We start from the raw sequence: 26910 nt of genomic DNA, 5'->3' as shown, positions 1-26910 counted from the left end.
TGCTTGGCCCTTCCTCCTCTCTCCCTCCCTCTCTTTCTCCCCCCCTCTCTCCATCTCCCTCCATGCCCTGAGATATGCAGTCCTTAGCCTCCCACAGACTAAACCTAAAACCATAATATTCATTCCTCTTAGTTACATGGCCACTCTTTTAGACTATAGCTGTAAGAATGCTGATGGGTACAAGTTTCTATGTTAGAAAGCTGGCATTCCCAAGAACAGCCTTCAGAGCCAAAGGTAGCCCTGATGCCCCGCGAGAAGGCAGGCTGTGGGCAAGCTCCTGCTGGGGCGTGGTGGGGAAGCTGCCTGCCTCGGTCCTTTCCCTCAGGCTGCACCTCGGCCCCCCCATCAACTGGGAAACGGGAGATGATCTAATCCTTTTTACTTATGATTGACTGACTGATTAAATTTTAATTAAAACTTGTTCACACTGAAATGCTATCTCAGCTAGAACCTCAAGCCTTATAATTGTGGAATTAAAAGCTTTCTCCCTGTTTAAATAAATCTTCAGGCATCAGTAAACAAATGAATAAATATTGGGGGAGGAGAACGAAAGAGCCCCTTGAAACTGCAGTGAGCCCCCTGGGTGGGACCAGAGGGCAATCTGCTGTCATCTGTCTCAGAGACAGCAGGGGGCACAGTTCCTCCCCGCTAAGGGGCTCCCCGCTGCCAGGGAAGGACAAGTCCACATGAGGCTGCGGGCAATCTGAACCATGCTAAGTAAGTCCTGCCCGTCCCAGCCAGGCCACGCAGCTGAGGCCACGCGGCTGCTAAATGTCTAGAGCCGGGACCCGCTGGCACTTGAGGGCCACGGTCTGTCCCTCTGTGATGCCGGTGTCGCCAGCCCAGCCTACTCTAAGCTGGAGGGATCCTCTCATCTGTGGAAAGTGCACCACTACCTGCTGATTTTGACTTTACTGTTTAGTATGTAACGATCTTTTCCACCCTCTCTCCTCTGTCCTGTCCCTTCTGCCTCTGACGTGATTTCTACCTGCTGCTGCTGCTGGCACTTGAGCCCACCCATTTGGAAGACGGGTGAGTTCTGAGTTCATTTCGGGTGAAGATCCTGTGACTATCTGAGCGAGCTCTCCAGGCAAGGGCGGCCCTGGATGTGTGCGCTGCTGGCACTTGGCAGGCGTCCCCGGCACCTGATGCAGGCTGGGTTCACTGCTCAGGTGCTGGGGACAGAGCAGGGAACAAACAGCGCTGCCCCACGGCATGCACACCCGTGGGGACGGCTGCAAATATGGAGTAAGGAGGAAAAGAAACGAGGCCCAAGGAAATGGGGCCAGAAATACAGAGAGCGGATTCCTAGGTGGTTCAGCAGGTAACCTTGACTTTACCACAGACTCGAGAGCTTGCAGAACAGCAAAATTTACCTCCTCACTTAATAAGTGAAGATGGTCATTACAAGAATGACAGAATAAAAACAACTCTAGCCCTCTGCTCTTTACCAGCCCACTGTCTCTCTTCTGCACTGCCGCTTAGGCTTACCTACCTTACGCCTGTTCCGCTATATACAAGAGCTCTCAAGAGCTGAGACCACAAAGCATCATAAGGTTGTCACCTGTGAACGGGGCGCTCTGAGTCCTCACAGGACGGTGACCGGCAAGGGAAGTCTCCTCTCTCACCCCAAACGGGGAAGGCACGGTCTCCACGGCAGGAGTCTCCGCTATGAAAGAGTCAAAGTCATCGTCCTCTTCCTCTTCCACACCCTTCTCCGCGGCCTTCTCTGCCTCCTCCTCTTCTCCTCTGCCCTCTCCTTCCCTCCCTTCCTCCTCCTTTGTGAGAAGCAAGGGGCCAGGTGTGGGGGAGCTGTGGTCTGTCAGGCCCTCAGTGCCTGAGTCCAGCTCTTTTATGATTTCGTCGTACTGGGCAATGAAATCTTCACTCTCAGGGCTGGCCACAGGCAGGTCTGCAGTGGGCTCCGTCATGGACACGGGGGCTACTGTCTCCGAGTTTGGTTCTGGGGTGACTCCAGGCCTATTCTCCTCTGGTTCCTCGGACACGTTCTGAAGCAGGTCTGGATCGTCCCTCTTGGGTCCCTCTTGGGCCTCTGAACCTGCCTCTGGCGGGGGGCTGGGGCAGGGGCCGTTGCTCTGCGCTTCGGGCTGGGCCACGGCAGCCGAGGCCTCCTCCTGGGATCGCCCGGCATCCTCAGAGTCCTTCTCGGCACACAGGCGGTACACCATCACGTCGTCCTGGAAGTCCGACTCCTCGATGTAGGACCCTTTGAAAAGCAGAATGGCATTCCTTTTCATTTCCTGGATGTGTTTCGGGGGATCGATGGGGGCCGGGGGGTTGGGAGGCTCTGGATCATCGTTCTGCCCTGGGGAGCCCACGTCCGCCCCGGAGGAGATCCCAGTATCATAGCTGTCGTCCCATTCCAGCTCCGTCTGGCTCCTGTCCTTCCCTGGAGCTGGCGGAGGCCCTTCCGTCCTGGGGAGCTGCGGCGGGCATGGGGACACTGGGTAGGCCAGGCCGGCATAGCTCTCCTCTGGCACGCCCTGCAGGAAGGTGTCAGGGTCGGGTGAGTCCCCATCATACACGGCAGACCAGACGCGGCAGTCCCGCATGCAGCGCAAGATGTTGGTGTGGGCCTCCCACAGGTACTGCAGGTAGCTGATGTCCAGGGCCTTCCCGTACTCAACGATGCAGGCTGCCGGCGAGGACGTGTCCAGAGGCGGCTGCTCCACTGGCCCTGCACCGAAGCAGAGGGCAGTGAGAACCACAGTACCCACGGTGGACAGTGCGACCTGATGGGGCTAAGATGGGGTCGCCAGTCACTTTAGGTCTAGAGATTCCTGATAGATATGGCTTCTAAGTAATAAAAAGTAACTGAATTTTAAGAAAGAAAAACAATAGCAGAGATCAAACCTTTGTAGGCAGTTAAAAAAAAACTAGAATGGCAAGATACTGGTTATGGCTAATAGAAAACTTACTTGGTACTAGTCAGTAGAGAAATAAGAGCCAACCAGGGCCACCTCTCAGGATTAGAGGATTATACTATATACCCGATGGGGCACCTGCCACACAGGGAGTGATAATTAAGAAGCTCTTTACCCCGACTGTGAAGTGGAAACATCCACCCCTAACTGTGCGAGGGCCACAGTTACAGCACGGGCTACTCACCCAACCTTGGTTCTTAGTTCGGTGCTGCACTTCTCCAAGTCTATACCCCACCACGGTCTGAGTCTCTACCAGACTGCCGGCATTAGCCCCTGAGAGTACACAATTTCAGGCCTTTTGGGTAGACGTAATTAATTTTTACCACTCTACTGCCAAAAGGGTAGTGCTTGTTTCTTATGTACTTTAAATAAAAATACATCAAAAACTACGAGCCATACTTACTACATGCCAGGCAGTCTTCTAAGAGCTTTATGTGTCTGAACTCACTGTCCTTGGAACAACCCTTTGAAGAGGGAGGTTCAGAAGGGTTAAGTAATTTGCCCCAAAATGTGGCAGAGCCAAGACTCAGAAACCTAAGTGTTAAGTGCTGCACAATTAACAGTTTTACACAGGGACTGTGTGATCCACTCACAGGGGCATTTGCCTGCTGTAAGGCAACCCAGAGCAGGAGGTGAAAAGAACGTGGGTATGGAATCTGAGAATCTACCAGCTGTGTAACCTTCAACAAACCAAACCCTCTCAGTTTCTTCATCTGCAAAATGGGAATGCCACCTTCTGCAAAGCATGAATCATGACCTCACTGGGCAAGAAGTTGGCAAGCTTCAGACAATCACATGTTTAATTTGAATTTTGAATTCGGAGTCAAATTTAGCAACACAGAATCATTCTTGAAACAACTTTTATAGTAAATTTTAAAATATGGCAACTTTTAAATATACTTTTAAAAATAACTTTGGAAGCCAGGCATGGTGGCACACAACTATAATTCCAGTACTTGGAAGGCTGAGACAGGAGGACTGCAGGTTCAAGAGGAGCTTTGGCAATTTAGCAAGACTCCCAGCGACCTAGGGAGACCATATTTCAAAACAAAAATAAAAATACCTACACATGTAGCTTGGAGGTGGGATGCCCTTGGGTTCAATTCCCAGTGCCACAAATAAAATAACTTTGGAATAAGAATATATGACATCCACACTAGTTTACCTAAAAGTAAAATATATTTAAAATACAGACACATTACTTGTTAACTTCTATGCATATGCTATATCTTTATCCAATGACCAAGAATCAAACAGGCATGGTGGCACACGTCAGAAATCCCAAGTGCTTGGGAGGTTGAGACAGGAGGATCACAGATTCACAGCCAGCCTCAACAAGTTAGTGAAACCTTCTGCAACTCAGTGAGACCCTGTTTCAAAATTAAAAAGTAAAATGGCAGCCAGGCGTGGTGGCGCACGCTTGTAATCCCAGCATTTGGGAGGCTGAGACCGGAGGATCGCGATTTGTGGACAGCCTCAGCTAATTAGTGAGGCCCTCTGCAACTCAGTGATACCCGGTTTCAAAATGAAGGAAAAAAAAATAGGGCAGAGGGTGTAGCCCGGAGGTCAAATGCCCTTGGGTTCCATCCCCAGACCCACAAAAAAAAAAAAAAAAAAAAAAAAGAAAGAAAAGTAAAATGGGGCTGGAGGTGTAGTTCAGAGGTAGAATTCCCCTGGGTTCAATTCCCAATAAAACACACACACACACACACACACACACACACACACACACACACACACCAAGAATCAGTAAAATAACCTTGAATTCTAAAAACTATACTTATATCAAATATGCTAATATTTTCTTAGCCAAGTACCCCAGTTCCTAAACATATTGTATCTGAGAGGGCTATAGCTGGGTGGACAGAATGACACCACTGGAGGGATATATCAGAACACAGACTGGAAACAGAGTCAGCACCAGGACTGGACCATTTTCTAGTGGCCACACGATGGGCAGAGTGTTCCTGAACTGAAACAGTCATATGACCATCAGAGATACACAAGCATCTGCCCCTTGCTACCAGCTACCTGCCAGAGGGCCAAGTTAACAGAGGCGGCCGTTTAAATTTAACTGGTACAAAGTGAATTTCAGCTGGCAAAGAGTGCATGAGTGGTCTAACTCCTATAAAAACTGAGTGGTTGAGAAGGCCTTGTATCATATCCATCAAATAAACCAGATAATGTCACCATATCACAAATTTCAAGTTTTTCAATGTTATGTATTGACAGGCAAATGATCCAGAAATTGGGTCATTTTGGAAATTAAAAGAAGGGCTAACTCCCTCTTTGCCATACCCATCTTCACATCTATACCTCTCATGTACATGTTTTCACATTTTGGTCTTTGATGATGCTACTAGAAAAACTTAAAATAAAGGTCTGAGCCAGGTATGGCTGTGTGACCCTGTAACCCCAGTACTTGGGAGGATGGGACAGGAGGATCGCAGGTTTGAGGCCAGCCTCAGCAGTGTAGCAAGACTCAGCAACCTAGCTGTTTCCAAATAAAAAATAATAAAAGGGCTGGGGGTGAAGCCCAGAGTTAGAAGCCCCTGGGTTCCATCCCCAGTACCAATAAATGAATGAATAAATAGGATGAATGAATGAATGAGTAAATAAATAAATAAATATCTGGACAAAAGACTAGGTGGCAAGCAGATGCTGCAGACACACTGACTACAGTGTCCACAACTCCTTATGATGCAGAAAAGAAATGGGAAAATGCATGATTCCAGTTATTCACAAAAGAAATGGGATGCCTGCCCGTGGAGACCCACGCGCCCAGGAGATGGAGTCCTCGTCCTGTTTTCAAGGTCATGCTAGCGAGCTCCCACCTGAGCCGTCGTGTGTGCACTTTGACCAGAGGATGTAGTCCCTCTCGTGGTTTCCAAGCGTCAGAGTGATCCCGCTGGCGCAGCAGACAGGGGTCAAGGCAAGGAGCTTGGCCGCGGACACGGAGTAACAGTCTCTCTCCTTCACGGCCCACCTCTGGCTCAGCATCATGTGATTGCAAGGGACCAGGTACCTAGAATGACAAAAAGATCCCCGTTCTGTCTCTGCCACGCCCTAAACCATCACTGGGACCAACGTCCTAAAGCATGACTGAGACTGGCGGTGTCCAGGAGTGGATCCTCCCTCTCCCTACTCTACCTACCCACTCGCTTGCTTAAGGCCTGTCCAGGACTCCTTTCTTCTCACAGAACCGCCCCTTTGCAGAAGGGAATTCTCCACTTAACCTCCATGAACTTCCTCATCTCCCCCTCTGTCCTCTGCACACTCTGTGACCTTTACCTGGAGGCCGCTTCCCCTTGCTCTGCCTGCCAGATGCCCTGTCATCCTGCAAAATCCAGCTTCAGAGCCACCTCTGCATCCTCGACCCCGAGACAGAGCGGACCCTGCCTCCCCTGCAGTACTGCGCTGCCCTGCTTCTCGTATAGCTGCCATTTCCTTGGCTCCTCTTCAGTGCGAGGCACCACCAGAGCTGGGCCACTTCCATCGCTCTGTCTTAAAATCCTGAGATGCTTGGCTCAGCGCGGGCACTGAAAGAAGACGGCAAACAACCGCTCCAGAGTATAAACCTCAGATGTTCCCCCGGGGGACCTGAAGAAAACCGGCGGCCAAGAACTCAGTGAGGAGCACTCGACACCAGTCCACACAAGACACTTTTGGTTGGTGGTCGAAAGCATCTTAGGGGTCCTCATGAACCTGGAGACGAGAAACCCTGAGCATCCACTTCTGACACACCTGGAGCACCTCAGTGGGCTTCATGAAGACACAGTCCGTTTAAGTGTCTTACTTTCTTAATGGGGAAAAAACACACTGCTTATTTAAACAGAGATGGAGCAAGTGGGCTCAAGGACCAAGAGCTGGAGCCAAGCACCACGTGCACAGGCAGGAGTCAAGGACGGAACAGCTGAAGCCCCGTGTGAACAAGCACGGCCTTCCAGTAAACCAAGATGGCTTTTGTTTCTGCATCCAGCTTTGGAGAAAGAGGCCGTCCAAAGGTAAACAAGCTGGGATTAAGGTTTCTGCGGAAAAGATGAAAAGTACAACTTGTGCAATGTGTCTGGGGGCCTGCTGACTTCAAACCATGCCCTACATCTGCTGTTGGCCAAAATGAGGAGTCCCCGCGTTTATACTAATGACCGACCCACTCAAAGAGTCTGAGTCAAGGAAGAAACAGGGATTTAATTCTCTTTCATGGCACTTTATTATAAAATACTTCTAAAATTTTTAAAAAATCATAAAAGTATTAGAAAGTACTTATACTAAAGTATAAGAATACTTCCCAGGTATGAAATGACAAGCTTGCCACATAACCTTGAGTTCCCCCAAAACTCAAGTTCCCAAGGGCTCTAAACTCTCAGTGTAAGCTGGGCATGGTGGCACACACCTGTGATCAAGTACTTGGGAGGCTGAGACAGGAGGATGGCAGCTTCGAGGCCAGCATGCAGTAACCTAGTAAGACCCAGTTTCAAAATAAAAAATAAAAAGGGCTGGTGATGTTCCACAGAGATAGAATGCCCTTGGGTTCAATCCCCAGTACCATAAAAATACAAAATTAATTAATTCGTTAAATTAGTAAATAAGTAAATTCAATCCTAGTATAGCTAGGTAAGGAGGCCCCGCTCCCTGCCCCCAAGGGCATATACACAAACTGCTATCACTAAGACCCAGACACACCTATCAGTCGACTGATGTAGTGGCACCTGTTTCATAAGCTCAAAAAGGAAAGATGAGAGGGGGCAGGTCTGTTCCAATTCTTGGCTTCACTTTGAGGACTTGTGTCTAAGTCCCACTGGGGAGAGAAGCCAGGGGCAGAAAATGAAGGGGCTCTTATTCACGAGGATCTCAGTGAGCAGAGACGCTTTGGTGTCCAGGGACAGAGGCATTCTCCCACCCCGGTGCAGACACAGCTTGCTGGAGCCCAGCGTTCCCTGGGGAAGGCGGGCTGCTCCGTGTCACAGAAGGGAGTGGGGACAGAAGTGAGGCAGAGCCGAAGACAGGGGCCACGCAGGCCAGGCGACCACAGCAGCCGCTGCTGTAACAGTGGTGGGAGGCAGACTTGCGGGGGACTATGTGAAGCCGCCCTCACTTGGGGACCCCTACAGGTGAGAGCTGACGTTCTGTAGTCCAACATGAGATGGCTGGGGTGAGAGCTAAGGAACTTGTCCCGTGGCTGGTGAGGCTGAGGGAAGCTCATATAACACAGGATTACTGCATCCTTATTTGGGTTATAAATTATTTATAGACTAAACTACTTCAGTGTTTGTATGTGCTACAGGAATTCAACGTCAACCTGTAGCTCAGACCAAGCATATTTTATGAGTTAAGTTGATAAACATAGATTTCTACTGTTTGTTTGAAGCAGTAAAAAAAAAAAAAATGGAACACTGGATCAAAGTTAATAAAGCTATTTATCAAATACCACCAGTGGGTAGCTTGAAATTGTTTTAGAATAAAGAGTTATTGGCAATTTGCAACTTTGCAAATACAGGCTCTCATCGGAAACTCAGATTTTTTTTCTCCTGAATAAATCACATGAAGGGAAAACCCCTGTCAGTTAAAGAAGAGGTTCTGTGAGGTTGGAAGTGGGGGAGTCCGCTCAAATGCAGACCTCCCTGGTACTCAGGGCGATCCTTCTGCAGTGGCTTTAGAGTGAAGGACCATTGCTTTAAAGTGAGGAGGAGAGCGCAGACAGATCCTACCTCACCCTCCTTCTCCCCACCGCGTACAAGGAAAGATGAAGAGCAGAAGGAATCCTAGAAGCTCCCCGCAGACCAATTATCAAAATAGCGGGAAAGTCACTTAAGCATTTAGTACAGGTATCTGTCATCAAACTACCATTTATACTGTACTTATTTGCTTGGCAATTTTGTTTAAATTTAGAAGATGTAAAAACAATTAGAGACTAATAAATACTGACTTCAAAGATCCAGATTACTCTCAGCCATCCCCCAGCTAGCAGGGCAAAAAATGTTGCCCATACTGCCCTCCCTACTCCCATTAATTTCCAACCGCTACAACCTTGGGTCTATTTCTTTTTACCCACTAGTTAAATCTTTGCAGCCAGGCATGGTGGCGCACGCTTGTGATCCCAGCATTGGGGAAGCTGAGACAGGAGGATCGTGGTTCGTGGCCAGCCTCAGCTACTTAGTGAGGCCCTCTGCAACTTAATGAGAGCCTGTTTCAAAATAAAGAATAAAAAATGGGGCTGGGGGTGTAGCTCGGAGATAAAATGCCCCTGGGTTCCACTCTCAGTGCTGCAAAAATAAATAAATAAATAAAATAAATCTTTGCTTCTGAAACAGTTCGGTGGCAAGCAACTGATGTTGAAGCACATGTGCGCTAGCTGCTCCACTGACAAGAAAAACACACAAAACAAAGCAGGGAAGTCAGAGGGAGTAACAAGCACTGTGCTTCTTGGGAGACGGTGATAAACCCCATGATGCACTGACAGGCAGAAGTCTACAGAGCGATGCTAGTGAGCTTCAAAAAGATCCTCTGTTGTTGTTCAAAGACATTCTGGCCACATTTCTCCTATTCATCTTCCCCTAGGCAGCTGCCCCCCACCCCACCCCAGACTGCTCCCCGGACCCCCAGCTCCCGTACAAGGTGGAAATGTCCCTGCTGGGCACGATCAGCTTCTCTCCAAGCACAGCAGCCTCTATCTGAACCTAGCAGGAGACGCAGTGCGCGAGCCTGATAACGCACCAGCACTTCTGGAAAAGAAAAATGCCCTAGCCAGAATACTCCGAAATCACATTCAAGGTACGGAGCCGTTAAGTGTGGCCTAAACGGGAAAGCTCCAGGAGTACAAGTGCCCTGTCACTCCCCTAGCAGCAGCACGGCCTGCCTGCCCTCGGTCCATCCGTCCACCACAGGCCAGGTCCACGGAGGGGCAACTTCTCCTTGGGTTTCTACTCACTCAAACCCCCTCTTCTCTCGGGGGGGGGGGACATCTGATTTCCACTTGTTTTTTCTGATATTTTGCCCAATGAAAGAAACTAGTATCAGTTACAAATGGACTATCACTTACAGAGTGTCAACATTTAAGAGCATTTGAGTTGCACATAGAGCAAATATTTGTCAATATCTAAGAGCATCTGACATTGACACATGGTTATTACTGACTTATCACATAACAAACCACTTCATTAAAAAGCATCCACTTGGCCTTCACCACTCTATGGCCTCTGAGACCTCAAGTTCTTCATGTACGTTCAAGACAGCAAGGGCGGCAGAAATGAAAAGGATGGATTATAAATGTTTCTTATGTCCTTTAAAGTTTATGTGACTAAAATAATAAAGATCTTTCATTGTCCTTGATTTGGGGACAGATTCTTAATCAGAAAGAGCATTGTTTCCATGGGTTTAGACGTATTTTCTAGAATATATTCCCTTTAAACCTTTTCTGGAGTTAATTTCCCTTTATTAAGTTTATTTAACACTTCACATGGTTTCAAAATATTTTTACGGCCAGGCATGGTGACACATGCCTGCAATCCCATTCTTGGGAGGCTGAGACAGGAGAATTCCAGGTTTGAGACTATAACCTCAACAACTTAGTGAGGCTCTCATCAACTTAGGAGACTCTGTTTCCAAATAAAAAAATCAAACCGGGCTGAGGGTGTAGCCTGGAGGTAGAATGTCCCTGGGTTCAGTCCCCAGTATCACAAAAACATATATATAATATTTATACATATATAAATATGTATATATGTATATGTACATACATATATACATATATCACCACAGTTGATCTTCCCAATAACTGCACGAGGTGGCATATTCCCAAACCAGAACAGGTGGAGTGGAATGAGCAGTTCTGAGGAAGGACCAGGAGCCCGTGACCTCCACATGTGCCTTCATTCCTGCTCCTCATGGACTCCCCGGCAGTGCAGAATTAGAAACAGGGAGCAATCAGTGAAGAACAACAATTACAAACCATCATCTTTAGGAAAGAGAGAAAGAGGGAAGAAAGGAGGGAAGGAGGGAGGAGAAAGAGGAATGGCCTGGGTCAGAGACCTGGGACCAGGCAGTAGAGCCTGCCTCCTGACCTCAGGGCTGGCATTTTTTTCCCCATTATTCCACTCAGAACTCTAGATAGCAAGCCCTGTAGGCACATCCCAAGAAACTACTTGTTTTTACCCACTATGGAAATGACTAGCCCTGCCTTGGGCATGCTCGTATTTCAAACGTGAGCCGATTTCTCCATCTTCATAAAGAATAGGTCTGGGTCTCAGAAGCAGCCTAGCTAATGCCAACTGAGGACCATTTTTAATATGACAAAGCACTACTTTATAAGCAGACAAAAGGTGATCAGAGCTCACCTTGTAAAGGTCACTGAACAGCCAGCAAGCAAACAGTCCACCACCTGAGCTACTATGTCCTGGTGACCCACAGCGGGGAGGCTCTGCCTCTCCCAGCCAGCCAGGCTCCCAGATACACTGAAACACCAGCTGCCTTTCCTGCCCCCACAGAAGCAGCATTTAAGGATTTAACATTTAAATGTAATCAGGTTTTACCCACCTTGGAGTAAAAGCCTGGATTTTGGCAATAAAAATGGTGCCATCAAGTTGTTCTGGATTTCAATCAGGCCTTGCTAATGCATTCTGTCTTCTCAGTAGAGACCTGATAGGGAGCTAAAGTAATCCTTTTAGGACAGACTACCCAGTGTGCTTCTTTATGATCGGATTTGTTCTCTGCTAAAGCCTCATGATTAGTTACTGATGACCTGATCTAAACCCCCAAAAGTTCCAAACTTCTTTTTTTACTTAAAAATCTAATAGATGAAACTCTCCCATAAAGCAACAAGTCTGTAAGGCCTCTGTGATATGGAGCCACCAACTTTTTCTTTTTTGCATTTTTCATCATTCCCATTTGTGGGCTTGATTTGTGGCTCTTCAAACCACTGGGTCTCAAAGTTAGCGCCTCTGGAGAGTTTGTTTAAATGCAGCTCCCTGGGCCCCACACCCAGAGCTTAGATTCAGGAAGTTTTAGGAAGAAGTCAACAACCTGCATTTCTGACCAGTCCTGGGCTGGTGCTGCTGCTGTTCCCAGATCACACGATGATATTCCCTTGACTTCCCAGAGCTACCTGCTTGGGGATGCTGTTTCCTCCAACTGGAATGCCTGCTCCTCGGCAGTCTCTACTGGAATCACGCTGAAGCCCTGATGTGAACTAAGGAAAGCCCAGGTCGCCTCCCTACCCCCTGCTCTCCTGTGACTGCCCTTGTCCCCAGGGACATAGCAAATGGAGAGTCAGGAAGCCCACTGAGGAAGGGGAGGGCCGTGCCTCTGATCCCATGCCTCTGGAAGGGAGTGTGAGCACCAACCCCACCATCCCTCCCTGGATCTCCTTCGTCCCCCGCAACTCTCTGCCTAGCTCTTTTTCAGGAAGTGCAGGGGTGGGTCTCACTGGAAGAATTAATTCCAAGATTTAGGATCTGGGTTCAGGAAGAGGGAGGAAGGGGTGTCCCAAGGCCTGGCCTGGGGTTTCTGGAGTACTGTACTGGGACTCAGGGCCACACCCCAAGCACCCAGTGAAGTATCACTGTGCACGGCCTTCCTTCAAAACAGCACAGAGAGTAAGAGGCTTCACAGTGGGCAGGAATCACCTACTCACCTACCTGAATCACCAAATTAAGGCCATCTTACCAGCAGTCCACTCTGACTCCCAATACCTGTCCCTCAGATACCACCGTTACGTGGAACCCTGCCCGCATAGCCCTCGTGGACCACCTTTGCCACCTGGGGTGGAGTCCTCTCCTCCGTAGCTCATCTGCTCCGTGTCTTACTCCCTTCTGAATTCCACACAGAAAATACTCATTAAATATTTACTGGATTTAATTGAAACATAATCACAGATCAGATGGTGCCACCGGATGTGTACCATTATCAAAGAAAATATCAAAGAAATTCTATTCAACAGCATTAAAAATTTGGAAGAATTTTTAGCAAAAAAAAAAAAGAGTCCCTAATATAAGCACTTCAAGAGAAAGTTCAGGTATGATGCCAAAGAACTTACATAAAACATTTGTGAAAATTTCCAAATATTCTATCCATTGCTTCCAGAAACATGCTTATAAAACAATGCATTTGCCCCTCTAAAATCTTTTCATAATGAATGTTTCAAAATTAGCCTTGAGAAATAATGCAAAAGTTAAACTGATGCTCTTGATGATGTTCTTCCTTAGAAGCACAGACTCTAAGCTCACGGTACCAAAAGAAGTAAAATACTGATATTAGAGAGTGAGTCTATCTCTAAAGGAGGGAAAAAAAGGGCAACTCACCTTAAAACAAGTTGTAACATCACATCTTCGCAATGTAAACCGATGAGAGTTCTGAACAACGCCAGGGACACCACGCAAAGCTGGAAGCAATCAGTACACATTCTGCTTCAGACACCAGACAGGCAACGGCACTCCCCACAGAGGGCAAATAAAGCAGAACTACAAAGTAAAATGGCCCTCCCCCGGCAGCTTTGCTAAAAGCACACTGCTGCCAGAGAGACCCTGTATTGAGGATACAGCTCTCCTGCTGGAGATGGCTGGGGGTCCAGTGCCCGGAAATATGCCATTGTGTGGAATTATCCTCCTACCAAAATCCCCATGCTCATATGTCCAGCTTTTAAAGATCCAGATAAATGGGCCTCTACGACTCTCCCACATACACATCCCACTCCCACCCTATCCCACACACTCAGATCTTTTCTCTAGGTAACTTGTTTTCCTAAGTTGTTTGCAAATATGATCTTGATTATTTAAGATAAGGCTCACAGAAAATTGCATAGACCCTGAGCATTTTTCTTTAGAGTTCTCAGCCCCAAGGCTGAGCTCCCTTTGTGACTGGGGCAAAGATTATTGCTGAGATGTGATAATGTACTTCCCTAAAAACTCCATCTAAGAACAAGAATTCTTTCAATTTCTGATCTCCAAAATGAAAGACAAGTGGTAAAATAGAGGAGATACCCAAAGGCATGTTATAAAAACTTTGCACCCTTTCAAGAGTAACCTTTTTATCAATCTAGTCATGCCATTTAAGTAATTTAGGCTCTTGTTTTTGTACTTAATTTGTTAATTTGGGAGAATAAACAGTAGCCTGTCCACTAGGCAGGATGGACTTCAGATCTGGTAGATGAACCCACAATAGTGTTGTAGATAAGTAGCTGTATTTTATGCACCCCAAAACATCTCTTTTGTTCAGGGCAGGTCATATGCTTCTTTTTAGCTGGATGCAACGTACTCTGCCCCATTCTAGTCATTGGACCTCCTATTCCTTTACCCTGCTATTCCATTCCTTTCTCCTGGCTCCTCCAAGACTAACTCCTACTTATCCCCAAACACTGAGCTTAGCTACTGCCTCCCCTTAGAAATCTTTCTGTTCTTTCTCATAATATTACCACCCAAAACCGCCTTTCCCCAGTCTCAGTTTGGTGGGCTTGTTTGTTATTGCCATAGTAATCGCTGCAAATCACTGTCAAGGGTGTTCAGCAAAGTGTATTTTTCTTCTTATAACTTGGTTGTGGGAGTTCTTTATTCTATGTGCAAGAATTGTACATATGTATTTTATAATTCATATATGTAGCCGATATATGATTTACAAAAATTTTTTACATTTTGTGAATTGTCTTTTTAATTTCTTGATGGTGTCCTCTGAGCACAAAGTTTCCATTTTGGTGTGTCTAATTTATCTACTAGACATTTATGTCTTTTTCTTTTATTGTTCCTGCTTTTGGTGTCATATCTAAGAAACCATTGTAAAAGTCACAAGGATTTACTTCTGTTTTCTTTTAAAGTTTTATAGTTTTAGTTCTTACATTTATATCTTTAGTCTATTTTTTTTTGAGTGAATGTTTGTATATGGTGTAAGGAAGGAATTCAACTTCATTCTTTTCCATGTGGATATCCAATTGTCCTAACACCATTTGCAGAAAAAGACTGTTCTTTCCCTCATTCAATGGTCTTGGAACCCTTGTTGGAAACCCACAGACCATGAGTACATGGGTTTAATTTTTGGATTCTCAATTCTGTTCCATTGATCTCTTTACTATTCTCATGACTAGTATCATGCTGGGTTGTTTTAGATTTGATTGGTTGGTTTGTGTAACACTGGAGACTGAACCCAGGGCCATTCTGTCAAGCTATACTCCCAGCCCTATTTTATTTTCCATTTGGAAACAGGTTCTTACTAAGTTGTTGAGGCTGGCTTTGAACCTGCAATCCTCCTGTCTCAGCCTCCCAAGTACTGCAGTTACAGGTGTATGCCACCACACCCAGCTACCATACTGTTTTGGTAACTACAGTTTTGAAGGAAGCCTTGAAATCTTTAAAATACCTACAGCAAAGCTGAAACTCACTAATCCCTGAACACCAGCCCTCATTTCCATACCACCCAGCTCCTGATGACCACTATTCTACTGCCTGTCTATAACTCTGACATCAGATGCCCCAGATGAACAGATCATTTGATGTGTCTTTGGTTGACTGTTTCTCTTCTCAAGGTTCATCTATGTTGTGGCATTTCAACTTTGATCTTTCTCAAGTTTATTTTGGCTATTCTGGTCCTTTGCATTTTCATATAAATCTTAGAATCAGCCTGTCTATTTCAATAAGAAGGCCAGCTACAAGTTCCATAGGAAATGCATTAAATCTAGAGATCATCTTGGAGAGTATCCCTACATTAACAACATCAAGCCTTCCAGTCTATGAACTTAAGATATGTTTCTATATATTTATGACTCCATTTCTTGTAACAATTTTCGTAGTTTTCACAGTTATCAAAACTTGCACTCCCCCTCCCCTCCTCTGGTGCTGGGGATCAAACCCAGGGCCTTGTACATGCTAGGCAAGCATTCTACCACTGAGCTACATCCCCAACCCCTATACTTGTCTTGTGAAATTTATTCCTAAGTGTTTTATTCTTTTTGATGCTATAGTAAGTGAGGTTGTTTAGTTGGATTTTGGATTGCTCACTGCTATTATATAGAAATAAATTAATTTTTGAATATTAATCTTGTATCCTCCAACCTTACTGAACTCACTTATATGAGTCCTAAGAGTTTTTTAGTGTAGCCCTTACTTTACGTATAAGATCATGTCACCTACAAATACATCTGGTTTTACTTCTAATCTGAACTTTTTTTTTATTTTCTTATTTAATTTCACCGGCTAGAACTTCAAGTATGACACTGAGTAGAACTGTGAGGAGACATTCATATATTACTTCTTTTTCTTTCTTTTATTTTTTTTCTTTTGGTGGTACTGGGGTTCCTGGAAACCCTTCTCCAGGTTACACTCCCAGACTTATTTTATATTTTTATTTGGAAACAGGGCCTCTTAAGCCAGCGCGATCCTCCTGTCTCTGCCTCCCAAGCGCGGGGATTACAAGCGTGCGCCACCAAGCCCGGCCATTATTTCTTATTTTAGAGGGAAAGCTTTCATCACTGTTAAGTATGACGTTAGCTCTGAGTTCTTCCTACATGCCCTGTATCAGAAACTACTGATACAAGATTACCTATCAGTGGAAGACATTCTCTTCTACTTCTAGCTTGTTGAATATATTTATTATGCTGAGTGTTGTCGTGCTTTTTCTGGGTCTACTGATTTAATTTTTTATCCTATTGATATGATGAATTACATTAACTGCTTTTCCGATTTTCTGACTTTATACCATCTTTGCAATCCTGGTGTGATAAATCCCACTTGTTCAGAGTATATAATCCTTTTTATATATTCTAGAGTCCATATGCTGGTATTCTGTTTAGAATTTCTGTGCCTACATTCATAATAGATATTAGTCTATAGTTTACACGTGCTATCATGGTCTGGTTTTGGAATCGGCATAATACTGAACTCATAGAATGATCTGGGATGTATTTCCTCCTATTCTTTGAAAGACTTTATAAAAATTTATATTAACTAAGAATTTATATTAATAATTTATATTAATAATTTATATTAACAATTCTATCTTTTTAAATTGTGGTAAAAATCACATTAACATGAAATTTAACATTGTGATGATTTTAAGTATATAATTCAGTGGTGTTAAGTAAATTCACATTGCTATGCCACAAAGCTCTAAAATATTTAAAGGAAAACTGAAACTCAATAACTACGCCTCATTTTCCCTGATTCCCAGCCCCTGACAACCACATTCTACTCTCTGTTTCTAGAAGTTTGACTCCTGTAGATATCTCGGATGAATAAAATCATACAGTTTGTCTTCTGCTGAATGGCTTATTTCACTTATTATAATATTCTCAAGGTTTATTCATGTTGTATCATCTCAAAGTAAATTCTCATTTTCTTCAGGATTTTTTGTTTGACATACTAGTTGTCTCAAAGTGTGTTAATTTCTATATATTTTTTACTTCCAAACTTTCCATCAATAGTTGTTTTTTTAACTGGACTCCACTGTGGCAAGAGGACATGCTCCCCCAATCCCACTGAGGCTTGCTGTATGGTGGGGTGTGTGGTCTCTAGAGACCGCTGTGAGCACTTGAGAGGAATGTGCTGCTATTAGGTGGATTGCTAAGTGAGTATTTTCTCTAGTATCACATTTTAATTCCTTTAATGATTTTTTCACTATATTTTTTGAGTTATTTTCTTAGTGGTTGTTCTGGTTTTTCCAATATGCATTTTAACTTATCAGCCTCTACTTCAAATTTATGCTGAATTAGTTCTAGCAAAATATAAAAATATTGCTCCTCTAGAGCTCTATTCTTTCTTATCGCTTTATTGTTAATATGTCTATGCATGTTGCAAGCTCAAACATGCATCGCTAAATTATTATTCTTGCTTTTAAAACAATAATTGCAATTAAATAGAGACAGCCTTTGGGGAAAAGGTGTTAAGGGGTGGCACTAATGGTACTAAGAGGATTTTCAAAGTTAAGCAGAGCTCCAAACAAAAGAATGACCACCCGAACTTACAACCCCTAGGCTTTCATTTGAAACACACAAGGGCAGAAGTGTGATCTCTTGACACTCTGGTACCTGGCTTTACCTGTACAGAAGCCCATGCGTTCTAAAGAATAGAGTGCCAAGACAGACCAACTGAGAAAAATGTCCTCTGGAAGGCAGAAAGTGCAACCACCATGACAGGACTCTTGATAGCAATCGATCAGTAAGTAAATAAGTAAATAAATAAATAAAGTAAGTAAGTACATACAAATAAAAACCTAGTTCACTTCTACCCAAATAGAAAGAAGGTGATGGCTATGGGGAAAAAAATCTAAGTTATCTGAGTGATAACTCTCCTTCCTCCGGGGAGCTCCTTACCCGGAATGGGGTGTTGATTCGGCTGGTCAGAGTGTCTAGAATGTGGACATTCTCGTGCTGGTGCAATAGGATAAACCGGAGGAAGATCTCAAGTAGTGCTGGCTCGGAGATGCTGCGCAGGAAAAGGTCCAGGTATGCAGTTGTGGTCATGACCTCCTCCACGGTCACCTGGACCAACAACACAATGAGCACAGGTGAGCATCTTTCGATTCCCCAACGCCCTCAGCCTGGCCATCGTGACCGACCCCACTAAGAACCCGCCTGCCCTGAAACGCACTTTGGGCACTCCATCTGAAGCTCCTAACCTATTCTCACTCCAAGTTACCTCGTGCTGCTTCACACTAATTCAGCAACAGAAAAGCAAAGGCAGAAAGAAACAATTCAAGTGACCTGAGAACTCTAGTCATCAGATGCAGTTCAAATACCATAAATATTTTAGTGTATACTCAAAAATGGGAGGAAAGGTTGATGAAAAGTATTTACATGGTTAGAAAGGATTAATTACAAAGCAGAGTATAACTTGTTTCATTATTAGTCTTGCAATAAACATTTATTGGGATCTGCCATATACAAGGAGCTGGAAACATAAGAACATATTTTATGTCCAGGAGCATGGGCTCTAACAAACAAAATGAGAATATAGTGGATGGCAAAGGAGAGAGAGGTACAAATTGCTACAGATGTTCAGATGTGCTTCTGGAGAGCTACAAGTCAATTTTTTATAGAGCTGAATAATATATGTAAAGTGTTGTTTATAAAGTGCTATAAGAGCTTACTGCTTAATAAAGTAACTGTGACTTTTTTATAATACAAATTAATATTTTCTACCTAAAGTGATTTTTCCCATGTAGTAAAATGTCAATCTTCCCATGAAAAAGCCTCTGAAAAGTCGAGTTTTTCAAAGAGCTAAGGACTAATGCTCAAAGCATCAAAATCTGAGCCATAAACATTTTGATTGGGAATATTTTCAGAGTTATTATATGCTTCTTTGTTCTTCTAAAGCAGAATCTAACATTTCTTAATGACTATAGGCCATCACCAGGGTCCTCAACTGTTTTACTTAGACATAAAAACACCCACCCTCGAATGCATGGAAATTGTCAAAGAAATAGTTCAAGCTTTCAGAGTCTAACACCTCACCTTAGAAATTTTAAAAACCTCCCCGCTATCAGTCTAAAGCCCTTGATTCTAAGTGAAACAGATGGCAATACTTTTTGAGGGATGCTATCACCTCTTGTCTGGTTTTCCATCTTCTTTCTTCCTCCCTTTTAAGTGTTAGCTGTCACTTTATTGTACTATTACCGCACCATTCCTTTTATACTACATTCCTCTTCCCCTTTTAATTTTCAGCTTTCAAAACCCACAGATCAGTTTAGAAACCAGATGTCCAGATCTGCCAGATAAGTGCAGCGAGGCCCTGAGTGGATGCATCTGTGCATTAGGCTCGGCGGTGTCTATTTTGGCTGCTTAAATTACTTTTTAAAAGTTCTTGGTGCTCAGCTGTGTTCTGGATCTATGAGTCCAGGTGGATAAGATATTACCAAGTCAGCTGTTTTCTTATTCTAAACAAGGCACGCTTATGAAGTCCGTTTTGAATTCACTATTTCAGAATCTACTAAAACGATCACAGTGCTCTATCCATCTACTAGAACTACAAGCAGTGCCCAGCGTGGCCCGGCAGCTCAGTGCCAAGCATGAGCCGGCACACGCTTGACACGCCACACTGCTGTCTGACCACCTTGAAAGGGCTCTCTGTGGCCCAGATATCCCGGTGGAAACGAGGAAGCATCACGCACTGGACAAATAAATTACGCAGAGGAGAGCGCCTCCCTCATGCTGCTCCTGCTTCTGAACCAAGCCGCTTCCACGCGTGTGTTTCCTGATGCGCTCTAGTCCCAAGTACACCCACTTCCGATGCTGTCTGTCCTGGGATGCACACTGTGTCCCTTTTTTAATTACCCTAGTGCTGTGTACAAAGCCTGATACATAGCAGGTGCTTCTCCTGAGTGAATGACAGCCCCCAGGATCCAGCGATTTACATTGGCCATAGTGGAGCTTAGCTTTTAATTCTTACTTATCCTCTGCATGTGTCCTGAGGCCCAAAAGAGCAAGGACTTTTCTTGGAGGTGAGGCACTAGGGATGAAACTCAGGGTCTCACACATGTGTGGCAAGCACTGTACCACTGAGCCGCACCCCCAGCCTTAAGAACTTTGTTTTATGAGGATCTCTAAGATAACTGATGTCACCAAGCATGGCTAAGGGGAAAATGACTCATGGCACCCCAAACATGTCATCCCATTACTTCCCCTCCACTCGACTACGCAACCTTGGGTCACTCAGCAGTAACTTAATCTAAAATGATGCAGGCAGACGTCTAACTTCCTGACAATCTCGATCACTAGAAAAAAGTACCATCGCGTAATCATTCCAAAGGTCATGTGTACAGTTTCTTGAATACCATGCTTGCAACTAACCACCGACCACTGCTGAGCTGACGTGTCATGTGGACTCCAGGTGCAGTCTCCGCACCAGCAATGCAGCATCAGCTTCTCTCCCCGACACTACACATGACCTTAATAAGCTCCAAAGCCCAGCGATAAACTCCATAGACTGCAGTCTCAGTCTTCAGGGGCGAACATGAAAGGAGGGCATTAGCATCTATTGTTTTCCACTCTTAGGCTGGGTAAATGAAAAGATCTTATTTCTTTTTAGAAATCAAAGCTGTCATTAATAAGCTAAGAGGATTTAAGGAAGCTCTTGGAGGGGCAGCATTTATATAACATGCTACACATATTAAAAACTCAGTTTCATTAAGTATCCAGCCACACACTCTTTATAAATTGCGGTCACACTCACCTTAAACTAATACTCCCACCAGGAACATCCGGTTTCCTTCTCTTTCCATCTCTTCTCCTACCATATCCTCGGAGCCTTTAGAAGCCTTTTATCCCAGAAAATCTTCCCCTGCCCCATTATCTTACCTTTAGAAACTTCTTCTAATTCCCCAAATAGGCAACCTCCTTAACGAGGATGAGACCAGAGCCTAAGTGTGATCACTTGAAAGCTAACGATAAACCACCAGAGGAAAGATGCTCTGCCTTGCAGAATGCGAAATGGGCTCTTCCGCCAGTGCCACAAAGTAGTGTTCGCAAGGTAAGAGAGCGGCAAGCTCTTCATGTTCTGATGATCAAGGGCACTCGGCTGCTCGTGTAGGGAAGCCCTTTTGCCATAGAGAACTATCAATATTGATTTACTTTACTCAATAAAGAACTGCGGGTAGCTACAAACTCACAGAAATTCTGCCTTAGTGTCATACATATCATATGCAGTATGAGAGTTTAAGGATATTAAAGCTTACAAATCGTATTGCATTCCAAAGGTGGACCTCAGTGACTGAAATTGGGTAAGGAAAATAGGCGTTTCCGCAAACAAATAATTATCCTTGGCAAGAAAAGGACAACTGTAACCCTAAAGAGTACATCTGCTCCACACTCTCATGCACTCACAATCCAGCCCAAGTTCTAAATGGAGCCCTGGCTCCGGTACTTGATTCTAATTATTAGCCAAGTCCAGGTCCATCCTTTGGAATCAACCTTTCTTTGCTCATCTTCTCTGCCCTCCCCTGGCCCTTGCCTGGGTCCCTCGCAGTGCCAAGTGCCTTCACCAATCCTTTAAACTGGGGGCTTTGAAAGTACAATTTGAGACCCAAGCGTGGGTGAGTGAATTCAATTTATTGGTTCACTAATGGTTTAGACTAGATTCAAACAGAAAATGTTAACAAACTCTGTAGGTAGTAAGGGCAAGTACTGTTTTGAGAAACTTTAACATATATATTTTACATTCTGCAAGCTGAAGCCCTTCTCTCAATAGGATGGCAACTGAATTCAGCCAACCTAGTCCTTCTCTTAGCTAAAAGCTGCAAAAGTATATTTTTGGTTTATCTTATTTTATTTTTTTTAGAATTTCAAGCTCCTCAGAAATGGATGAAATGGACAGTTTGTTTTCTTTTAGGAAAGGAGATGGGTGGAGGAGGTGACACCATGTCACATTCCGCTTCTATAAAGTCAAAACTCTATTTAAAAAAAAAAAAAAGGAGGAGGAGGAGGAGGAGGCCTGAATCAGGCACCGCCATCAGCCCACAACTGCAGCAGCACATTAACTTAATGCGTGGGAGTGACGCTGAGCACAGAGACACTCTGACCTTTCTGTAATCAGCTCTAGTTGGCCGATCCCATTTGCATCTAAATTAGCGCTGGAATCCTCCCTGTAACGGCAGGTTTGTGTGTGTCCTGAAAAAGAAATTTCCCACCTGCTAACTGTTTTTTGGTGATCCAGTCGCACTGCAGCAAACAGATGGATCCTGCCTTCTGTCACTCAGGTAGGTGGCAGGCAGCGGGGTCAGGTGACTGCGGCACCCGCTCCGGATTAGAAGCCACCTTCCCTTGGCTTTTCCTTGGATGCCAGAGGGGAAACCGAGCTCAGGGCTAGTTTCAGCAGGTCATCTGTGAGTGCTCAGACCTTGTGACTCCAGCCAGAGTGAGCAAATACGGGAGGAGTCCCAGGAGAATGAAGCCCACTGAAAGCAGCAGACAAGGTGGGGCTGGGCGGGGCAGGGATGATGGGCTGAGCTGCACAAACCAGGGGAAGGGGCTTTCCAGAGGACCCACACCGCAAGCCTGCCCGCTGCTGCTGCCGGAGGGGGGGAAGCCAATGGACAGGCAGGCAAGATGGCCGCTGGATTAGGTAGCCGCTCCCTCCAAGGACACAGGCCCCACAGAACATTCAGGTGCAGAAGGGAAGGCAAACACCCTGGTTCTCAGCAAGCGGCCCAACTGTTCCAGCCAAGAATTCAGGACAGAAAACATTCAATTACTCAAGGTCTGAAAACAGTCTGCAGTCAGGGATTCAGGCCCCCCTCCAGGCCCCCTCCGCTTCCCTTCTGCTTCTCGACCTCAAGGCCCCAGACACCTGATCCCCCGCCCGAGGCAGGCTGGAGGTGACATTCAAAGCCCTAACTTATTCCCAAATTATTTGGGAAAGGAGAAAACTGAAAATGATGGCTACAATGAGCCCTTCAGCAACATCATTAGAAAAGATAGGTTAAAAATAAAAGCCAGACCGGGCGTGGTGGCGCACGCTTATAATCCCCGCGCTTGGGAGGCAGAGACAGGAGGATCGCGCAGGTTCGAAGCCAGCCGCGCGCACTGGCTTAGGAGACCCTGTTTTCAAATAAAAATATAAAAATAGGTCTGGGAGTGTAGCCCGGAGGTAGAAGGGCTTCCAGAAACCCCAGTACCAAAAAAAAAAAAAAAAAAGCCAGCCTCTGCCCCCCCCCGACCCCCGGACCCCTCAGGCCTCCAGTGTACCTGCGATATGTTAAATACATAAGCATAACACACACACACCTCAGGGGGAAGTGCCCAAGTGCCTCTGGGGTCAGGGCTGGCTGGAGGGGGCACCAGTACCACCCTTCCTGCCCCCTCGCTGAGCCCTGCTTCCCTGAAGCATCTCTCTGGGCACTGCCGCTGGCCCACACTTGACGTGTGCACCTCCGTCGTTTGGGATTTGATTTCTGTCATATGTGGTTCTTTTCAGTTCCATTTTGTTCTCAGTGCAGGGATGACCTTGTTGTGAATACTGTCGATGGTTATAGAGGCTGCGCCTACCTGGGGCTCTTATGCTTTATACGTGTTAGGAAGGCCCTGTTCACCAAGCATTCATGAAGCACAAGTGAAGGTTCTGTGTGAAGTGCTGGGGACAGAGAGATGACCTGGGACACAGCACAGGGAGGTGCTGACACCTAGACCATGGCAAGCTCCAAACCAGGTGTCGCGGTGTAGTAACACTAGCCTTGCAGAGTATGGCGCCACCATAGAGGAGAAAAGAGATTCTGAGGAAGACAGACAGTGGAAGATAAGAGTGTTTTTTAGAAAAAGCACAGGCTTTGCAGTTAGGCAGGCTCAAGCAACATTTATTCCCCGTACGGCCTTAGTTGTGTTACTGAATTTTTCTGAGTCTGTTTCTTCCTCTGTAAAGTGAATAATCCACTTATCTCTCAGAGTACTGAGAGGATTAAAGGCATGGACATAAGCCAGGCGTGGTGGCACACACCTGTAATCCCAGTACTTGGGAGGCTGAGATAGGAAGAGCACAGAGTTGAGGCCAGCCTCAGCAATTTAGCAAGACCCTCAGTAACTTAGTGAGATCCTCTTGCAAAATAAAAAGGGTTGAGAGTGTGCCTAGAAGACAGAACACCTGTGGGTTCAACCCCAAGTACCAAAATAAATAAACAAATAAAATAAAGGTATGGGCATAAATCTCAATACGCTGAAGAGACGCAGTAAATGATGACCATTATTTTCTGATTTGAGACATCAGTTTAAAATAAGATGAACTGGAACAAAAAAATGAAGCGGGTGGAGTACTGGTGGTAAAGACACAAAACATGCCTGTCTTTGCCTATGTTGTGAGGTGGAGGGGAAAAGTACAACGGCCCTGAGAGAAAACAGCCCTTCCGTCTCCTCACGCTCCCTGGCCCTCCCGAGCATTTTCCAGAATTAGAAGATGCTGAGCCCTCTGCAACTTAGTGACACCCTGCTTCAAAATAAAGAATGAAAAATAGGGCGGGGAGTGTAGCTCAGCGGTAGAATGCTGAATGCCCCTGGGTCCAGTCCTCAGTACCGAAAAATAAATAAATAAATAAATAAATAAATAAATAAATAAATAAATAAATAAATAAATAAATGAATGAAGATGCTGAGCTGTAAGATGAGACAGTCCCCATAAAGCACATTGTTATAGACAGGCAGCAGTTAGAAGGTGCACTAGGACGCCCTAAAATATCTTTTCTTCTGTATTTTCCAGTGTCAGCCCATTTAAACCTCAAGTCAATTCTACAGGAGCAGCTGAACATATTTGAGAGAAGACATAAAGCCACCATTGCCAACAAACATGGCTCTACCTCCAAGGGGTCTCACTGCAATGACTGCTGCCATCGAAAGCCGCTCACTCAGCCGGGCGTGGTGGTGCACACCTAGTACTTGGGGGCTGAGACAGGAGGATCCCAGGTTCAAGGACAACCTCAGCAAGTCATGAGGCGCTCATCAACCTAGTGAGACTCTGTTTCAAAATAGAAACAGGACTGGGGGTGTAACTCAGAGGTAGAATGCCCCTGGGTTCAACCTCCAGTGCCCTCCCCCCAAAATTAACATTCTTGACGAGTTGCTGAGCACCTACTATGTAAGGGCTCTGCCAAGCACATTATTCTAGTTGAGTCCATACAATCTTATGGGAACTGACTCCAGATGACCAGGCAGGACAGAGCCCTACTAGAAGGAGAGTGGGTAACCCTGCTGGAGAACAGGCTCCAGGAGGAAGGAGGCTGCGGGAGCCAAGACAGGAGCCCCACAGCAGCCTCAGCTCAGACCTCACAGCTCAGGCTAGCGCACAGCCTTCTGAAGGAGAAGAGAGCGTTCCTCATTGCAAAGGGAGGTCGCAGCTGCCATATTTCAACTGTGTCTTGTCCTGCCCTTGCCCTAAGAAGCTGTGACAGAGAAATGTTATCCCCAAACTTCCTTTCCTGTTCTAGAATTCTTTTTAGGGATGGTGCTGGGATTGAACCCAGAAGCGTTCTATCTCTGAGATATACACCCAGCCCTATTTTATTTTTTCTTTTGAAACAGGATCTCACTAAGTAACAGAAGTTGCTGAGGCTGGCCTTTAGCCTATGATCCTCTTGTCTCAGCCTCCCAAGTACTGGAATAACAGGTGCGGGCCACTACGGCTGGCTTTAGAATTCTTATTAAACCCCTGACGCTGCCCAGTGTCTAGGCTAAGTCAATTTCCTTTTCTACTTTTCTTAATGCATTTATCTATCCTTTAGGATTGCAAACATTCTGCAGAAACCTCTGACCTACACTGTGAATTCTCAAAGGGTGTGGGGTACTGTCAAGGTACTCCCAGAGTAATCAATAAACGTGTTTAAGATGGAAATCAGAAGCCCTGTTACTAGGAAAAAAAAAAAACACTGGGTTTCATAGCCCATGCGTGGATGCCTTCATTAGCAGGGTAGTTGGATTAATCTGTCAATACCTGAACAGCAGATGAAATTTTCCATTTTCAGTGAATGGTACTGTTAAAAATACAGAACCAAACTCATGCTACAGTCTTGAGTTACAGCAACCTGGAAAAGTGATCCTCTGGGACAAAATAAATGGTTCCTCAGTCTCCCCCTACTTCTCTTCCTGATTAATAAGACAGTCTTGTCATCTGGATGAGACTGACCTTCAAACCAGTAATACAGAAGAACTGTTCATGGGCCAGAATCTCGACCAGCAGCATCCTAAAATGAGGAGTTTGAGGACCATCACAGAGAGGAGGTATTGAATGATTGAGTGCCTGCCAGCCCACCCCAACACCTCAGCCTGCCTGCTGGGCTACATGTTGTAAGGGTGGAATTTTATACTTAGACCAGATTTCTTAGATATCAAAACTATAGACGTTCTCACTCCTGGCTCACTGTCCCTGAGCCATGGAAAGACCTCATCACAACGAGAAGACAGAAGACGCAGGTGTCCGCCCAACCTCAGCAGGTCTAGCCATTCTGCTCACCCTTCTCTGACATCCTGAACCTGCGCATCACTCGCCCTGGATAACCACAGAGGTGCACACTGGCAGAG

At 45.4% G+C, this 26910-nt stretch overlaps 1 protein-coding gene across 1 annotated transcript in view; it reads right to left on the bottom strand.

The window, feature by feature from the left end:
• FHIP1A (FHF complex subunit HOOK interacting protein 1A) overlaps nucleotides 1–26910 on the bottom strand; it is a gene marked incomplete at both ends in the record, with an annotated part of 93960 nt that overhangs the window by 13782 nt on the left and 53268 nt on the right. Inside the window, 4 exons of the mRNA XM_080697012.1 lie at nucleotides 1565–2698; nucleotides 5780–5970; nucleotides 13241–13320; nucleotides 18232–18399. Of these exons, the coding sequence (XP_080553138.1) occupies nucleotides 1565–2698; nucleotides 5780–5970; nucleotides 13241–13320; nucleotides 18232–18399 (1573 nt within the window). The remainder of the gene's footprint in view (nucleotides 1–1564; nucleotides 2699–5779; nucleotides 5971–13240; nucleotides 13321–18231; nucleotides 18400–26910) is intronic.

Source organism: Muscardinus avellanarius, assembly GCF_963383645.1.
Source record: "Muscardinus avellanarius genome assembly, chromosome: 6".
In the NCBI taxonomy this organism is placed as follows: Eukaryota; Metazoa; Chordata; class Mammalia; order Rodentia; family Gliridae; genus Muscardinus; species Muscardinus avellanarius.
The sequence above is the reverse complement of the archived record's forward strand: the minus strand, read 5'-3'. Positions and strand labels throughout refer to the sequence as shown.